The sequence below is a fragment of the Schistocerca piceifrons genome, chromosome 2, assembly GCF_021461385.2.
Source record: "Schistocerca piceifrons isolate TAMUIC-IGC-003096 chromosome 2, iqSchPice1.1, whole genome shotgun sequence".
Taxonomy (NCBI): Eukaryota; Metazoa; Arthropoda; class Insecta; order Orthoptera; family Acrididae; genus Schistocerca; species Schistocerca piceifrons.
The window spans coordinates 577,896,305-577,912,889 of NC_060139.1; the positions used below are offsets into that span (position 1 = coordinate 577,896,305).

At 38.5% G+C, this 16,585-nt stretch overlaps 1 protein-coding gene across 1 annotated transcript in view; it reads left to right on the top strand.

Moving 5' to 3' along the window:
* LOC124777773 (cytoplasmic dynein 2 heavy chain 1) overlaps positions 1-16,585 on the top strand; it is an 829,086-nt gene that overhangs the window by 618,518 nt on the left and 193,983 nt on the right. Inside the window, exon 53 of the mRNA XM_047253283.1 lies at positions 5,910-6,113. Coding sequence (XP_047109239.1) covers positions 5,910-6,113 — 204 coding nt within the window. The remainder of the gene's footprint in view (positions 1-5,909; positions 6,114-16,585) is intronic.

A 16,585-nucleotide genomic window follows, 5' to 3' on the forward strand; every position in this document is an offset into this window, starting at 1 on the left:
AACCGGAAAGTGAAAGTTAATTTAGTGACTGAAATGAATAGAAGCTTTGTTTCTGAAGCACATCGAAATTGAGTAAAATACGGTTAGCCTTGGGCTACCTCAATAATCATTTCAAAAGCTACTTGAATCTACGCAATTTAGAAATAAGAGATTTAGCTTTGAACTTGAATTAAATGATTCTGAACAATTAATAATAGTAAAATTTAATACTTACCAAGCTGAGCTGCAGTCACAGGTAAGCTAAAATACGGTAACAAAACTCGCACTCTTAATTTGTGCTTGTGTAATCTAAATATTGTAGCCAGCTACGAATACTTTAACTGAACTTTGAAATTAAAGCAGTGAAATGGAATAATATTACTTTAATGCTGGCGTTTGAATTTCAACGACACTCGTGTTCATTCTGGAAAAGGAAGGGACCCTGCTTGGTAATGCAATTGGGACAATGAGCGAGAAATGTTCATGCTAATTTGCTGTAATTATAGTTATGCAAATGGAACAGTTTGAAAAGCTGAGGTCTGCCATACGGTTCTAAAACTTTACGTGCTTCCAGTCTTCCTTGTTGGTTGATTGAAGGTTTCAAGCCGTCGATCGAATAGGTGGCGACAGTCACTCATTGTCGGCCGTCGCTGTTGCAGAAGCTGGATGTTGGCATGCCTTCTTCTCGACACGGTCACCAGGTGAAACGGGCTCTAAATGTGCGCCAGCTAATGCTTCCCGTCCACGACACCGTGTCAGAAACTATCATAGAAATTCGAGCGCAATTACATGCTGCCAAACCCCGAAAGCGTGGCAACTCGCAGGAGCATCACACAACACACCTGCTCCACTGAACTACTCCCGCCAGACTCCCCCTGCTCTGCCCGCGCTCCACGCGGCCGAGTTCACACTACCAAAGATCCTAAACACTTTTGTTCTCCACACAACCTATCGATGTATTCGTTCGACAGCATACTTTTCCCTAGGCAAGACCCAGCGTAAAATACAAATAATATTTACAAAACAAACCAATTATACGTCGACATAGCTGCATAAATATATATATACAAATAGTAAAATGATGACAATATATAAAGAGACAGAATTGTCTCATATCTTCAGGTGACAAAATAAGGAAAAGAATTTATAGTACAATAGATGGAAATAGGAGGATATGCATTTCCGGCATTACAAGCATCACCCGATTTAATTCAACTACAATCCATTATCCTTGTTTTGTTTTTGTTGTTGTTCATCTTATATCCTCCTTTCAAGACACTACCCATTCCGTTCAACTGCTCTTCCAAGTCCTTTGCTGTCTCTGATAGAATTACAATGTCATCGGTGAACCTCAAAGTTTTTATTTCTTCTCCATGGATTTTAATACCTACTTCGAATTATTCTTTCGTTTCCTTTACTGCTTGCTCAATATACAGATTGAATAACGTCGGGGAGAGGCTACAACCCTGTCTCATTCCCTTCCCAACCACTGCTTCCCTTTCATGCCCCTCGACTCTTATAACTGCCATCTGGTTTCTGTACTAATTGTAAATAGCCTTTCGCTCCCTGTAATTTACCCCTGCTACCTTCAGAATTTGAAAGAGAGTATTCCAGTCAGCATTGTCAAAAGCTTTCTCTAAGTCTACAAATACTAGAAACATAAGTTTGCCTTTCCTTAATCTTTCTTCTAAGTTAAGTCTAGGGTCAGTATTGCCTCACGTGTTCCAACATTTCTACGGAATCCAAACTGATCTTCCCCGAGGTCGGCTTCTGCCAGTTTTTCCATTTGTCTGTAAAGAATTCACGTTAGTATTTTGCAGCTGTGACTTATTAAACTGATAGTTCTTTGGGATTGGAATTATTACATTCTTCTTGAAGTCTGAGGGTATTTCACCTGTTTCATACATATTGCTTACCAGATGGTAGAGTTTTGTCAGGACTGGCTCTCCCAAGGCCGTCAGTAGTTCTAATGGAATGTTGTGTACTCCCGGGGCCTTGTTTAGACTCAGGTCTTCCAGTGCTCTGTCAAACTCTTCACGCTATATGATATCTCCTATTTCATCTTCGTCTACATCCTCTTCCATTTCCATAATATTGTCCTCAAGTACATTGCCCCTGTATAGACCCTATATTTACTCCTTCCACCTTTCTGCTTTCCCTTCTTTGCTTAGAACTGGGTTTCCACCTGAGCTCTTGATATTCATACAAGTGGTTCTCTTTTCTCCAAAGGTCTCTTTAATTTTCCTGTAGGCAGTATCTATCTTACCCCTAGTGAGATAAGTCTCTACATCCTTACGTTTGTCCTCTAGCCATCCCTGCTTAGCCATTTTGCACTTCCTGTCGATCTCATTTTTTAGAGGTTTGTATTCCTTTTTGCCTGCTTCAGTTACTGCATTTTTGTATTTTCTCCTTTCATCAATTAAATTCAATATTTCTTCTATTACCCAGGGATTTCTACTAGCCCTCGTCTTTTTACCTACTTGATCCTCTGCTGCCTTCACTACTTCATCCCTCAAAGCTACCCGTTCTTCCTCTCCTGTATTTCTCTCTCCCATTCCTGTCAATTGTTCCCTGATGCTCTCCCTGAAACTCTGTACAACCTCTGGTTTAGTCAGTTTATCCAGGTCCCATCTCCTCAAATTCCCACCTTTTTGCAGTTTCTTGAGTTTTAATCTACAGTTCATAACCAATAGATTGTGGTCAGAGTCCACATCTGCCCCTGGAAATGTCTTACAATTTAAAACCTGGTTTCTAAATCTCTGTCTTACCATTATATAATCTATCTGATATCTTTTAGTATCTCCAGGATCTTCCATGTTTACAACCTCCTTTTATGACTCTTGAACCAAGTGTTAGCTATGATTAAGTTATGCTCTGTGCAAAATTCTACCAGACGGCTTCCTCTTTCATTTCTTACCCCAAATCCGTATTCATCTACTATGTTTCCTTTTCTCCCTTTTCGTACTCTCGAATTCCAGTCTCCCCTGACTATTAAATTTTTGCCTCCCTTCACTACCTGAATAATTTCTCTTATCTCATCATACATTTCATCAATTTCTTCATCATCTGCAGAGCTAGTTGGCATATAAACTTGTACTACTTCCAAGCATAGTGACAAATATTTTTATGACTGAAGAACAAGTTCCCAATGTATATATACAGTGTTATTGTAGATCACAAGGCATTTGTTAACATGAGTATAGTCATAAGATATCCTTCAGTAACAGAAGATATTCTTGAGCTTAACTGCCACTTCAGATACCTCACTATGTCCAGAATTCTACATAGAAGTTACAACCAATTTACTTGGAATACTGTAGTAGCTCACTGCTAGCTGCAACACATATAGAATGCCAGTAAATCATATACACATGTGAAAGCAAGTGGTAGACTTGAAACGACATCCAGAATCCTACCAAATGCTTTCTCAGAAAATATTTTGAATGATTAATTCAGGACTCTGCTCAAAGCAGACCTCATAGCAACAAATAATCGTGAGCAAATAGAGAACATCATGATGGATACAGGGATTAATGACCATAATGTCATTGTTGCAAGACTGAATAACATGACATGCAAACCCACGAGAACTAAACACAAAATATATGTATTTAAAAAAGCGGATGAAACTTGACTGGATGCCTTCCTAAGAGACAGTCTCCACTCGTTCCAGTCCGACTATGTAAGCAGAGACCAGATTTGGCTTAATTTCAAAGAAATAGTTTCAACAGAAATTTAAAGAGATGTACCAAATAAATTTGTAAGAGATGGTACTTATTTCCCATTGTACACTAAACAGGTCAGAACACTATTTCAGAAGCAATGAAAAAATTATGCCAAATTTAAGAGAATGCGACAGCTCCAGCATTGACGAAGATTCACAGAAACTCAAAATTCAGCACAGTCTTCAGTGCAATATGCTTTTAATAGTTTCCACAACAAATCTCAAAATCTGGCAGAAAACCCAAAGAGGTCTGGTCGTATCAAATGTAAGATGCAACCAATACCTTCACTGTGCAGTGACAATGGCAATATTATTGATGACAGTACCACTAAAGCATTGTTACTAAAGACAGTTTACCAAAATTTCTTCATTAAAGAAGGCAAAATAAATATTCCAGAATTGGAATCAAGAACAAGTGCCAATGTGGCTAAAATAGTGTAGTGAAGCTGTTTAAATCACTTAACAAAGGGAAGACTTCTGGTCCAGATTGTACATCAGTTAGGTTCCTTTCAGTGTATGCTGATACAGTAGATCCTTACTTAGCAGTCATGTACAACTACTCACTAGTCAAAACATCCATATTCAGTGGCTGGAAAGTTGCACAGGTCACACCAATACTTAAAAAAGAAAATATGAGTAATCCAATGAATTACAGACCCATATCACTAATGTCAATTTGCAGTAGGATTTTGAAACATATACTGTGTCTGACTGTTGATTACTTCTAAGAAAGTGATTTACTGACAAATAACTAACACTAATTAAAAACATAATATTCTTGTGAAACACAACTAGATCTTTGTTCTCATGAAGTAATGAGTTCTATCAACAGCAAATATCAAATTAACTCCAAATTTTTAGATTTCCTCAAGGGTTTTGACATCTTTCCTCACAAATGACTTCTAAGCAAATTGCATGCCTAGGGAGTATCATCCCAGTTGGGCAACTGGATTTCTGATTTCCTGCCAGAAAGTCACGATTCCTAGTAACTCATGGAAAGTCATTGAGTACAACAGAAGTATTATTTTGCATGCCCACAATGAAGTATTGTAGGCCCACTGCTGTTCCTGATCTACGTAAATAGTTTATGAGACAATTTGAGCAGCCTTCTTACACTGCTTGCAAATTTACTGTCATGTAAACTCATCAGATCGATCAAAATCTGTTGCAAAATGATTTCGACAAGAAATATATGTAATGGGAAAAGTGACCTAAAGATTGAAAAATACGAAGTCCTCTATATGACTACTGAAAGGAATCCGCTAATTTTTGGTTACACAATAAATTACACAAATCTAAAGGCTGTGAATTCAACTAATTACTTGGTTTTACAATTACAATAACTTAAACTGGAATTATCATATAACTAATAAGTTTGTTTTTTCAACACAAAAATGCTAATTTCTGATCAATGTGTGCTTATATATTTCAAGTTATAAAGTCTCTTTGTATGTTAACTAAACCTTTGTATATGTGAACTAAAATCTATGACAGTGTATCAAAACTGATTGTTAGGTGGGCAGCAAACAAGCAAATAAATAAACAAATGAATAACAAAAAAAAAATAATAATAATGTTGTGGGGAAAGAGAACCAATGACTGTGATTCATTGGCATAACATTTAAAAAATGCGAAAGGTCTGCTAAAGAGACTGCTTACACTATGCTTGTCCATCCGTTTCTGGAGTACTGCTGCATGGTGTGGGATCGGCATCAGATAGAATTGATGGAGGACATCAAAAAAGTTGAAAGAAGGGCAACTCTTTTTGTATTATCGTGAAATTGGAGTGGCAATTTTGGTTGCCCCAGGATCTCCTCAAGAAAGATCAATCACCAACTTTTTCATATGTATGCAAAAATAATTTGATGGTGCACACCTACCTAGGGAGAAATGATCATCATAATAAAATAAAAGAAATCAGAGCTTGCACAGAAAGATTTAAGTGTTTGTTTTTCCCATGTATTGTTGAAGAGCGAATAGCAGAGAAAAGGCTTGAAGGTGGTTTGCTGAATGCTCTGCCATGCATTTAACTGTGAACTGAAGAGTAATCATGTAGATGTAGATGTAGATGTAGATGAAAGAAATACAATGATGTTGCATCATCAATTTATTAATAATAGTACAAATGATTTTTTTGAATAATAATAATTACACTAAGACTAGAATAAAACTCACATTGATAAAGTGTAATTGTTTCTTTCAACAGGCAGCGGAGAAACAAGTAACTGAATTGAGTGGTGAACTAACAGGCGTGGATCACAAAGTGGCAGAATTGCGACAGCAGTTGAACTTGTACACTAGAGAAGCAGCAGAACTTGAGATAAAACTTTCACATGCTCATAAAACAATTGCTTCAGCTGAGGGACTTCTACAAAAACTTGGAGATGAGTTTCAAAGATGGACAGAGCAGGTTTGTTGGTGTAGTTTCATGGTATTCAAAAGTAAAAACATCATTTATACAGAACAGTGAATGAACAGTAACTTGTCTGCTACTGGTGCAGTGAAAACATTTTATAAGGGTGAGACAGAGTTAAGAATTTGTGAGAAACTTCTTGACTCTCCAAGGAAAGAGAAACAATAGTTTTATAGTTTGATTTGACTATGGTGATATTTTTCAGAAAGCACCTTAAATACAAAACAGTAAAAATACTATTATTCATTATCTCAAGGCTAATCCTTATTCTTAATACTGATACTGATGTTGAAATTAATACAAAATCCTTCTGAGGAGGGAAAAACATTTTGCTGGAATATGTTTGAGCAGTTGGGCAAAGGGGTGGGGGGTAAGGGTAATACCCATACCATATATATATTTTACAGCAGAAAAAATCTGTTACAGACCCCAATGATTTTTGCAAGGAACTTAGTTAATATTTCATTGAAATCAATGTCAAAAATCATCCAGCAACCTAATACTGATTGATAGGTGATACGGTAATCATACTCTGTGTAAATGAATCCATATATTTGGTACCTGAGGTCAATACCAGTGATGGATTCCCAAAACTGTGCCCATAGGGAGTTTCTTTTATTGTAAATATATAACCTGGGGGACTTGAAAGAAACAGTGAGATTGATGCCCAGTGCTAACATATGAAGTTTTTCAAAAATACTTTTACATATTTTGGGGAAAGGTTGTGTATACCAAAATGAGAAGAAAAAGTTCATGTAAACAAATGTCTGAAAGTTGATGTTCAGTGGCTTTCCAGATACAACATATGAAGGGCTTATTTCAGTAGTGGTACAAGTCCATTACCTCCACTTTTCTGTCAATGTGCTTCTGAAATTAATGATCCAAACAAACAGAAAGAAAGGTTCATCTCTAGCAAGAAGCCATATACTTGAATATTTCTGGTATCTCAACTGCAGATTTTTCAGCACTCATTTAACTTCAGGACTCTGTATCTCAAAATGAACAAAAATGGACTTGGACCACTATTGAAATAAGCCCTTCATATCAACTTCACTTACCCTTGCACTCATCCTATACTAGATGGCACTTTCTTGCCAGGCAGACTTGTTTACATTTTTCATTTACTAGGATCCAACATGTCCACTGTGTACAGGTAATGAATTAACTGGAAGTGCTCTACTAAAACCTGGCAGGATATATACTTTGCAAACAGACAGACACAATTTTTGTATATAGTCACATGAACGGTAATGGATGTGAGGCTGCGGGCTGTATCATATGGCACTTCCAGACTAAAGACAGCCATGTCAGCCAACCTTTGGTGCCACATAATGTCGAGTTGCTGAGACAGGATACGTAGTGCCACAGACTATTTCTGAGGAAGACCATATATTAGTCATATGCGTAACCAGGAAGAGCATGTTCCACAGGTTGTCGAAGAATAGCCAGGTATCAGCATAAGACAAGGGGCCCTGGCACCTGGTACAACCCCAAGTTCAGCATGGGGGATACTTCATGAGCAACTTATGTATCCATATCATTTTCAATGTGCCCAGGGTCTTACTCCTGCTGAACACCCACCAAGGCGAACTTTTGCTGATGGACTGTTGCACAAACTGGCAGTACATTGTTTGTGTGTATGTGTCTTCAGATTTGTTTACAAATGAGGCATCATTCGGGAGAGATGAAATAACAAATTTCCATGACCAACAAATAAGGGCCAATTACAATCCTTCTGCTAAAATACAGGCTAGACATCGGCATCATTTGAAGATTAATGTGTGGGCTGGAATCGAAGTTAACTGATAGGGCCATATGTTCTCCAAGCAATTCATCTTATAGGTACTCTCTACAGGGACTTCATCCAGACCAGCCTCCAAGACCTGTTAAAATACATGCCACTGCAAATAAGTAGAAACATGTGGTTTATGGATGATGGAGCTCCAGCACATTTCAGTCTGTGTTCGAGATGCACTGGCTGGTATCTGCTGTGAGAGATTGGTAGGTGGAGAAGGACCTGCATGTTCTCCAACCTCTGTCTTTTTGCATGATTATTTTTGGGGTATCTTAAACAATTGGTCTATTCAGCAGACCACCTGAATGCAGAAACTCTTCATCAACCTGTCACAGAAGCCTGCAAAAATATTCAAAACCATTAGGGAGTATTTGAAAGGAAGTGACAGTCAGTTCTTTGTGCAGGTGTAAATGATGTTTCACTATTATATATTTTATAATGACTTTGACTAACAACTTTTTACTTAGGATTCATTGAGCGCACAGGAGATGTTGAGCATTTACAATGAGTTTATGTGTTGATTAGCTGCAATCACCTAAATTGTCAACTCATTAATAACTTGAAAATGAAGGATTTTCAGACATGTGTTAATATGAACTTTCTTTCTTGTTTTGGTGTAAGGAACCTGTCCCCGAAGTTTGTAAAATTATTTTTGAAACAACCTGTACTGCACTCTAATAACATCGATGAATTTGAAGTACTTAATATATTACACACCATTGTAAATATATTCTAGGGACAGTCCGTATGACACCACAGAGAGGCTTGGTAGTTATGGGCCACATGTATCTTTTCAGTGGCAGCAAGAGTGAAGATTTCCAATGTTTGCATCAGTTGTGTTCCACATTGTCATGGCATTTTTGGAACTTTCAGAGGGGAAGCAGCTCTTCTATTAAGCACCGGTGTTTCAATGACATTTGTAGTTGTTGATGGTATTGTATATTAAGTGTATCGTACTGAATTAGCGCACCATCAGATTTAAAACTAACATTTGGAATTCTGTAAGGATTGTGGTACACCATCAATCAGTTTAATACAATGTTCAAGGGATGTATAACTTGCTTTGAATAATTATCTCATTGGACACTATATAAGAATAAGCCACATGTTAAATCTTATTAAAGATCATATAGGAGAGTACTTGGCCAATTCAATACACTATAACATAACACAAAATAATATAACAAAATTTGTACCTGGTTACATTAATAACTTGCTGGGGACTATATTACGGGAAAAAACTATGACATAAGATAATTAAAAGTGAGCTTTTTCTAAAGAAATTTTGGTCTTATGTCATAGCGGTAGGTGGATCAAAACAAAATGTCCAGACACTCTGTGACCAAAATGGTACTGAAACAGAGGATGACAGACTAAAGACCGAAATACTAAATGTCTTTTTCCAAAGCTGTTTCACAGAGGAATACTGGACTGTAGTTCCTTCTCTAGATTGTCTCACAGATGACAAAATGGTAGATATCTAAATAGACGACAGAGGGATAGAGAAACAATTAAAATCGCTCAAAAGAGGACCTGATGGGATACCAGTTCGATTTTACACAGAGTACGTGAAGAAACTTGCCCCCTTCTTGCAGCGATGTACCGTAGGTCTCTAGAAGAGCGTAGCATTCCGAAGGATTGGAAAAGGGCACAGGTCATCCCCATTTTCTAGAAGGGACGTCGAACAGATGTGCAGAACTATAGACCTATATCTCTAACGTCTATCAGTTGTAGAATTTTGGAACACATATTATGTTCGAGTATAATGACTTTTCTGGAGACTAGAAATCTACTCTGTAGGAATCAGCTTGGGTTTTGAAAAAGACGATCATGTGAAACCCAGCTCGCACTATTTGTCCACGAGACTCAGAGGGTCATAGACACGGGTTCCCAGGTAGATGCCATGTTTCTTGACTTCCGCAAGGCGTTCGATACAGTTCCCCACAGTTGTTTAATGAACAAAGTAAGAGCATATGGACTATCAGACCAATTGTGTGATTGGATTGAAGAGTTCCTAGATAACAGAACGCAGCATGTCATTCTCAATGGAGAGAATTCGTCCGAAGTAAGAGTGATTTCAGGTGTGCCGCAGGGGAGTGTCGTAGGACCATTGCTATTCACAATATACATAAATGACCTTGTGGATGACATCGGAAGTTCACTGAGGCTTTTTGCGGATGATGCTGTGGTATATCGAGAGGTAGTAACAATGGAAAATTGTACTGAAATGCAGGAGGATCTGCAGAGAATTGACACATGGTGCAGGGAATGGCAATTGAATCTCAATGTAGACAAGTGTAATGTGCTGCGAATACATAGAAAGAAAGATCCCTCATCATTTAGCTACAATATAGCAGGTCAGCAACTGGAAGCAGTTAATTCCATAAATTATCTGGGAGTACGCATTAGGAGTGATTTAAAATGGAATAATCATATAAAGTTGATCGTCGGTAAAGCAGATGCCAGACTGAGATTCATTGGAATAATCCTAAGGAAATGCAATCCGAAAACAAAGAAAGTAGGTTACAGTACGCTTGTTCGCCCACTGCTTGAATACTGCTCAGCAGTGTAGGATCCGTACTAGATAGGGTTGATAAAGAGATAGAGAAGATCCAACGGAGAGCAGCGTGCTTCATTACAGGATCATTTAGTAATCGCGAAAGCGTTACGGAGATGATAGATAAACTCCAGTGGAAGACACTGCAGGAGAGACGCTCAGTAGCTCGGTGCAGGCTTTTGTTGAAGTTTCGAGAACGTACCTTCACTGAGGAGTCAAGCAGTATATTACTCCCTCCTACGTATGTCTCGCAAAGAGACCATGAGCATAAAATCAGAGAGATTAGAGCCCACACAGAGGCATATCGACAAACCTTCTTTCGGCGTACAATACGAGACTGGAATAGAAGGGAGGACTGATAGAGGTACTCAAGGTACCCTCCGCCACACACCGTCAGTTGGCTTGTGGAGTAAGGATGTAGATGTAAATGTAGATGTAGACTACAACATAGTGACAAGACATAAAATGAATATTCATATCAACTATTTTAAGCATAATCCAGAAATAGTGGAATAATTCATAGAATAAATGGAAAAGTAAAACTAAAATGAGAATTTGAGCAGAAAGAATAGTGCCAGAATTTTGAAACCAGTAGAGAGACAGCAACCACATTTACATTCATTAACTGCTTGAAGAGCTACATAGTGTAACAGAATCATTTTCCCTTGTAAGAGGCCGATAGACACTCACATTGCCAGAAGATCAGTGATCAGACCACATATTACACCCTCCTATTTCCCACCTCCCTCAAAACTTAATCACTCTCTCTCTCTCTCTCTCTCTCTCTCTCTCTCTCTCTCTCTCTCTCTCTCTCACTCACTCGAGGTAAACTGGGTAAAATGTTCCACTCTTGTTAACCTGTGCTCATGATAAAATTTGGTTGTACAGCAATGAGATTTATTTCCATCCAGTAAATTCCTTTTTTCTAAATTGAAATCCATGTGAGATGTCTTATGCCACTCAGTAACAATTATGATTTATTGTTGACTCCTACACAATGTTAGTGATAGTGTATACTCTGCTGAAACTAGATCATATGCTGTGATGACTACTCTCTACAAGGGTGTCACAAATACTTCTACAATACAGTTATATATTCAGTGACTGCCAGTGGTATCAATGTTCTAGTGATAGCAGTCCATTCCCATGAATTTCTGGAGCCAGGAAAGTCACAACATTACTTGTTGCCATCATCCATCACAGCTGCATGTACTGTGAATACAAACCTGGACACCATGCATTTTATGGTACTGAGAACTGCTTTTTGAGTGATTAAAACCCAGTTTGCTGCTTTATCTGTTAAACAGCCCCAGAATCGCATCTGTATAAGGATATATATGATGCCTGGAAACCTATGGGATAAGGCTGTGAGATTTTTGGATGCAGTGATAAAACCCAATGAACACAGATTTGAGAAATAGTTACAATCATTCTAATTAAGTAAGGCACCATGTCCTTAAGGGATCCTTATCAGATTTTGTAAAGAATTTTCAGCTGAGTTAACCCTCATTTTAAACATAATATACTGTATACATTTTGATCAAAATACTGTGGCCCGTGCTTGATAAAGTCCATAGATCACACCTGTCTACAAGAGGTGTAACAGAAGTGATGTAAACAACTGCTGTCCAGTCTCACTGATATCTGTCTATTGTAGACTTCTGGAACTTATTCTGAGCTCAAATGTAATGAACTAACAGAATGGCCTTTTCCATGCCAACTAGCATGGTTTCTGGAATGGAAACAGGGATAATATGAAACCCAATTTCTGGTTTACTTACATGATATCCTGAAACGTATGGATCAAGAAAATAATTATGTGCAGTTTTTCTTGACATTATGAAAGTATTTGACTTAGTATTCACAAGAATTTCTTAACGAAAGTATGATTATATGTGCTATCAAACAAAATTTGTGACTTGATTGAATATTTTTTGGTCAGTAGGACACAGCATGTATCTTGGATGGAGAGTCCCCAGCAGAAGTAGAAGTAACTTCAGGTGTGTCCCAGGGAAGTGTGACAGGAACCTTATTGTTCATGTTGTACATTAATGATGTGGCAGACAATATTAAATGTACATCAGACTTTTTGTGGATGCACTTATCAATAATGAAGTAGTGTCTGAGGAAAAGCCGCTGTAAGAAACACAGTAGTAGGATGGGAGATCACTTATCTTGCTCTGCTCTCTAAACACATTTACATGTCATTTGACTCCACAGGAGGCCATTTACAGTGAATGTAAGCTGCCTATGTGGAATCACCACTGTTGGTAGTCTGTGTGTTGCCATGGACACCAGTAATTTCCAAACTGGGAATAAATCGCAGGTCACCTGAATCCTGACTGCATGCCTTTATGTATATATCACAGTGGGAAAAAGGCAGAGGCAATCAACTTGATGTGGCTGTTAGTATCATCCTTTGTAATCCCAATCCTACCACTGTTCATCCTGAACAAAAGGCAGATCTTGATAAGATTTTAAAGTGGTGCAAATATTGGCAACTTGCTGTAAATATACAGATAAAAAAATTATGCATCATATAAAGTGAAAAAAAATATCCTATGACTACAAATATGAATGATTTACAGTTAGAGTCAGTTAACTCATACAAGCATCTGGGTGTACCACTTCACAGGAATTTGAAATGGAATGATGACATAGAGTGGGTTGTAGGTGAGGCAGGTGGCAGAGTTGAGTTTATTGGTAGGATACTGGGAAAATACAATGAGTCTATAGAGGAAAAACTTATGCATCCCATCTTAGAATGTTGTTCAAGTGTGCTAGACACAAACCAAATACAACTAACAGTGAATATTGAACATATGTAAAGAAGGGTGTCTGCTATGTTCACAGGTTTGTTTGACTCATGGGAAAGCATCATGGATAAGATTTCTGAAGATAGATGCAAATTATATTGCAATAGCCTGCTCACAAAATTTCAAGAGCCAATACTAAATGAAATATCGAGAGATATTCTTCAGCTCCATACATATCGCTCCCGTAAGAACCATGGAGAAAAGATTGTACTAATTATTGTGTGCACAGAGCCAAGCAATAATTCTTCCAATACTCCATGAGCAGTTGGAAGAGACTCTTAACATTTGTGGTTTGCAGAATATGGTTGTAGGCAAAGATGTAGACAGAAGGGGTGCGTGAGAAATACATATAAACTGGGAGGAAAGAGAGCTCTGAACTGCCACTGTTGGTGGCAAATTAGGTTACTTCTGACCAGTGGTACAGAATAGAAGAATCTTGGTGTATGAGAATGCAGGTCTATAACTGGGACAAGACCAAACAATCAGAAAGAAACCCACATATAAGAAGAGTGGCCAAGTCTTTTATCACATAGTCATCCAAGATGTAAGCATGCATCTGTGCCCATAATGATCTTTGCTGGATGACTTACTGGCATGAAATATGGATAGGAACCACATTAAGATGCCGAATGATGGCAGTGTGCACCTGATATGTTTATGAGTCTGTGAACTTATGTTCCCAGGCCAACAGCTGAACCAAAGCTTTTTAACTGCATCAAAAGGAAGCACTCTCCCTTGTCACTGGAGTTCATAACATCCTGCAGCACTCCAAGCTAGGGGGCTACACAGGTGTGCAAAACCAAAGGATGAAAGTAACTTTTGCATGATGTGTCACTGTCAAGATACACAGCTTGAATAAACTTGGATCATACATAGAAATAAATGCTGCAGTGTAGTACAGAAGATAACTGAAAGAAATATGCACCGAGACAGACAGAAATGATACTTTTATTCAAAGACAATAAAAGGCTGTGTGATCACCAGGGATGGCAACAAATGCTGTGCAATGTGTTCTCCTGCTGGCCACAAGATTGGTAACTAGCTCTTTTGATAGGGCATTCCGTTCTTCCACCAGCGTGATTGACAACTGCTGGATGGTTCTTGGTGCTTGTGGATTTCCCCAATGCATTCCATACGTGCTCGTTGGGATTTAACTAGGAATCTGGTACCAGTCCATCTGCTGAATATCGTCTCATTCCAGGAGCTCCTCCACCAGAACAGTTTGATGTGATTGGACTTTGTCATCCACCAAAATGAAGTTAGGGCAAAATGCACTCTTGAAAAGGTGCATATGGGGAAGGAGTTCAGTGTCACAATGTTGTAGACCTGTGAGTGTACCATGTTCAGAGATTTGTGATGGTGCCAAGAGCGTAGGCACTGGACCAATGAGGAGTGGTGTTGTGTGCTCTTCTCAGATGAGAGCAGATTCAGTCTCCATAGTGATTGTGGACAGAAACAGATGAGAAGACATAATGCACCCAGGAATGTTGTCAAACATGGTCATTCTGGTGGTCTGGGTGGTATAGTGTGGGAAGGCATAATGTTGCTTGGGCATATTGATCTCCAACTCACTGGACAACATTATTGTATAACTGTATTCCATACCTATGTGTCTTTTCTGTGGTGCATTTGACCCTGAACTCACTTTTGTGGATGAAACTGTAGGACCATATTGAACAATGCAAGTGAAATATCTCTTGCAATGAGAGATATTCAGTGATTGGACTGGTTTGCTTATATCTCCAACTTCAAACCCTTCGATCAAGTGTAGGATGTGTTGGGAAGATGAATTGCAACACATCCACAGGTACCAATGGCCATCAAGCACTTGTCAGTCACTCTGCTGGAGTAATGGAACACCTTACCACAAGAACTCCTCAGCACCTGGAGACTGGTGTTGGAGCTCATAGCACAGCAAGCATTGCCAACCACGGTGAACACTAATCTATTAGGAACCATATCCTACTTTCAATGAAACATCATGCAACAGTTATTTTCCTCTTTACGTTTTGCAGACCAGTGTATATATAATGCCACCTGCTACTGCAGTCAGGAGCCCACAAGGAATAGTTAAGATATAATCTTCATAGTTCATTACTATTTCAAATTAATAATGCATTTTTTACAATGCATGTAGTCCCCTTCAAGCTGCTTCCCCTTCATTTAATTTGTGCCTAACTTTCTGAAGTTGATTTTTGATGGTTTGCCCTCAGAGACTCTTCACACAAAAATCATTGAAGTGGCAACAAGAGCAAGTGTAGGGCCTGTGTTATTTTACTGATAAAATGAATTACAGTGATCTGTTAAAAAGGCAGTGTACATGAAGTGCAAAAGTGAATTCACAAATCGTAGTGTACATATTTCAAGTTTTAAGTGTGTAATGAATGCCCTATGAAGAGAAAATGACAGCATGAAGTATGAAATTATGCAGCTAAGGTCAAAGCAAAACATCCATGAACTGCCACAAGATAGAGTAAATAATCATCAGAATGGAGGATAGTAAACAAAAAACACAAAGCATTAGGTGCAAAAATGTCACTACAGTAAATGATATGAGGTCTGAGAATGTGGGTAAATTTAATATTAATAATACAAGGTGTAAACTTTGCTTCCACCATTAGCTGGTAGGTGGTGACAACGGTAAGTAGCAGTCAAGAGAAACAGATCAGGCATCAGGCAGTTAGCTTGGACCCCAGTCAACATAACCTCATTCAAACATTAGTCGATTTGTGTCTGCATCATATAGTTGTTCTTGATTGAAAATGTCAGTTTACGAGCATAATTCTCGCCATTTGCGGGAGTTGTTACTGTTTTCCTTCAGTATGAACAAACCAGCAGCTGAGTCTCATCAAATGCTCTTAAGTATGTATAACTAGGATGCTATTAGTGAAAGAACCTGTCGTGAGTGGTTTCAACACTTCAAGAATGGTGATTTCAACATTGTAGACCGGCATAGTGGTGGAAGAGAGAATGTTTTCGAAGCTGCAGAATTGGAGACATTGCTGAGTGAAGACTCACGTCAAACTCAAGAAGAATTGACATGATAAGTGGGAGTGACACAGGAAGCTATTTCAAAACTTCTCAAGGCTATGGGCATGATTCAGAAAGAAGGAACTTGGGTCCCGCGTGAGCTGAAACCAAGAAATGTTGAACGGCGTTTGTGTGCTTGTAAACAGTTGTTTCAGAGGCAAAAACAAGGGATTTCTGCATTGCATTGTGACCAGGGACAAAAATGGGTTCATTATGATAACCCTAAATGCAAAAAATCATGGAGATATCCTGGTCATGCTTCCACGTTGAT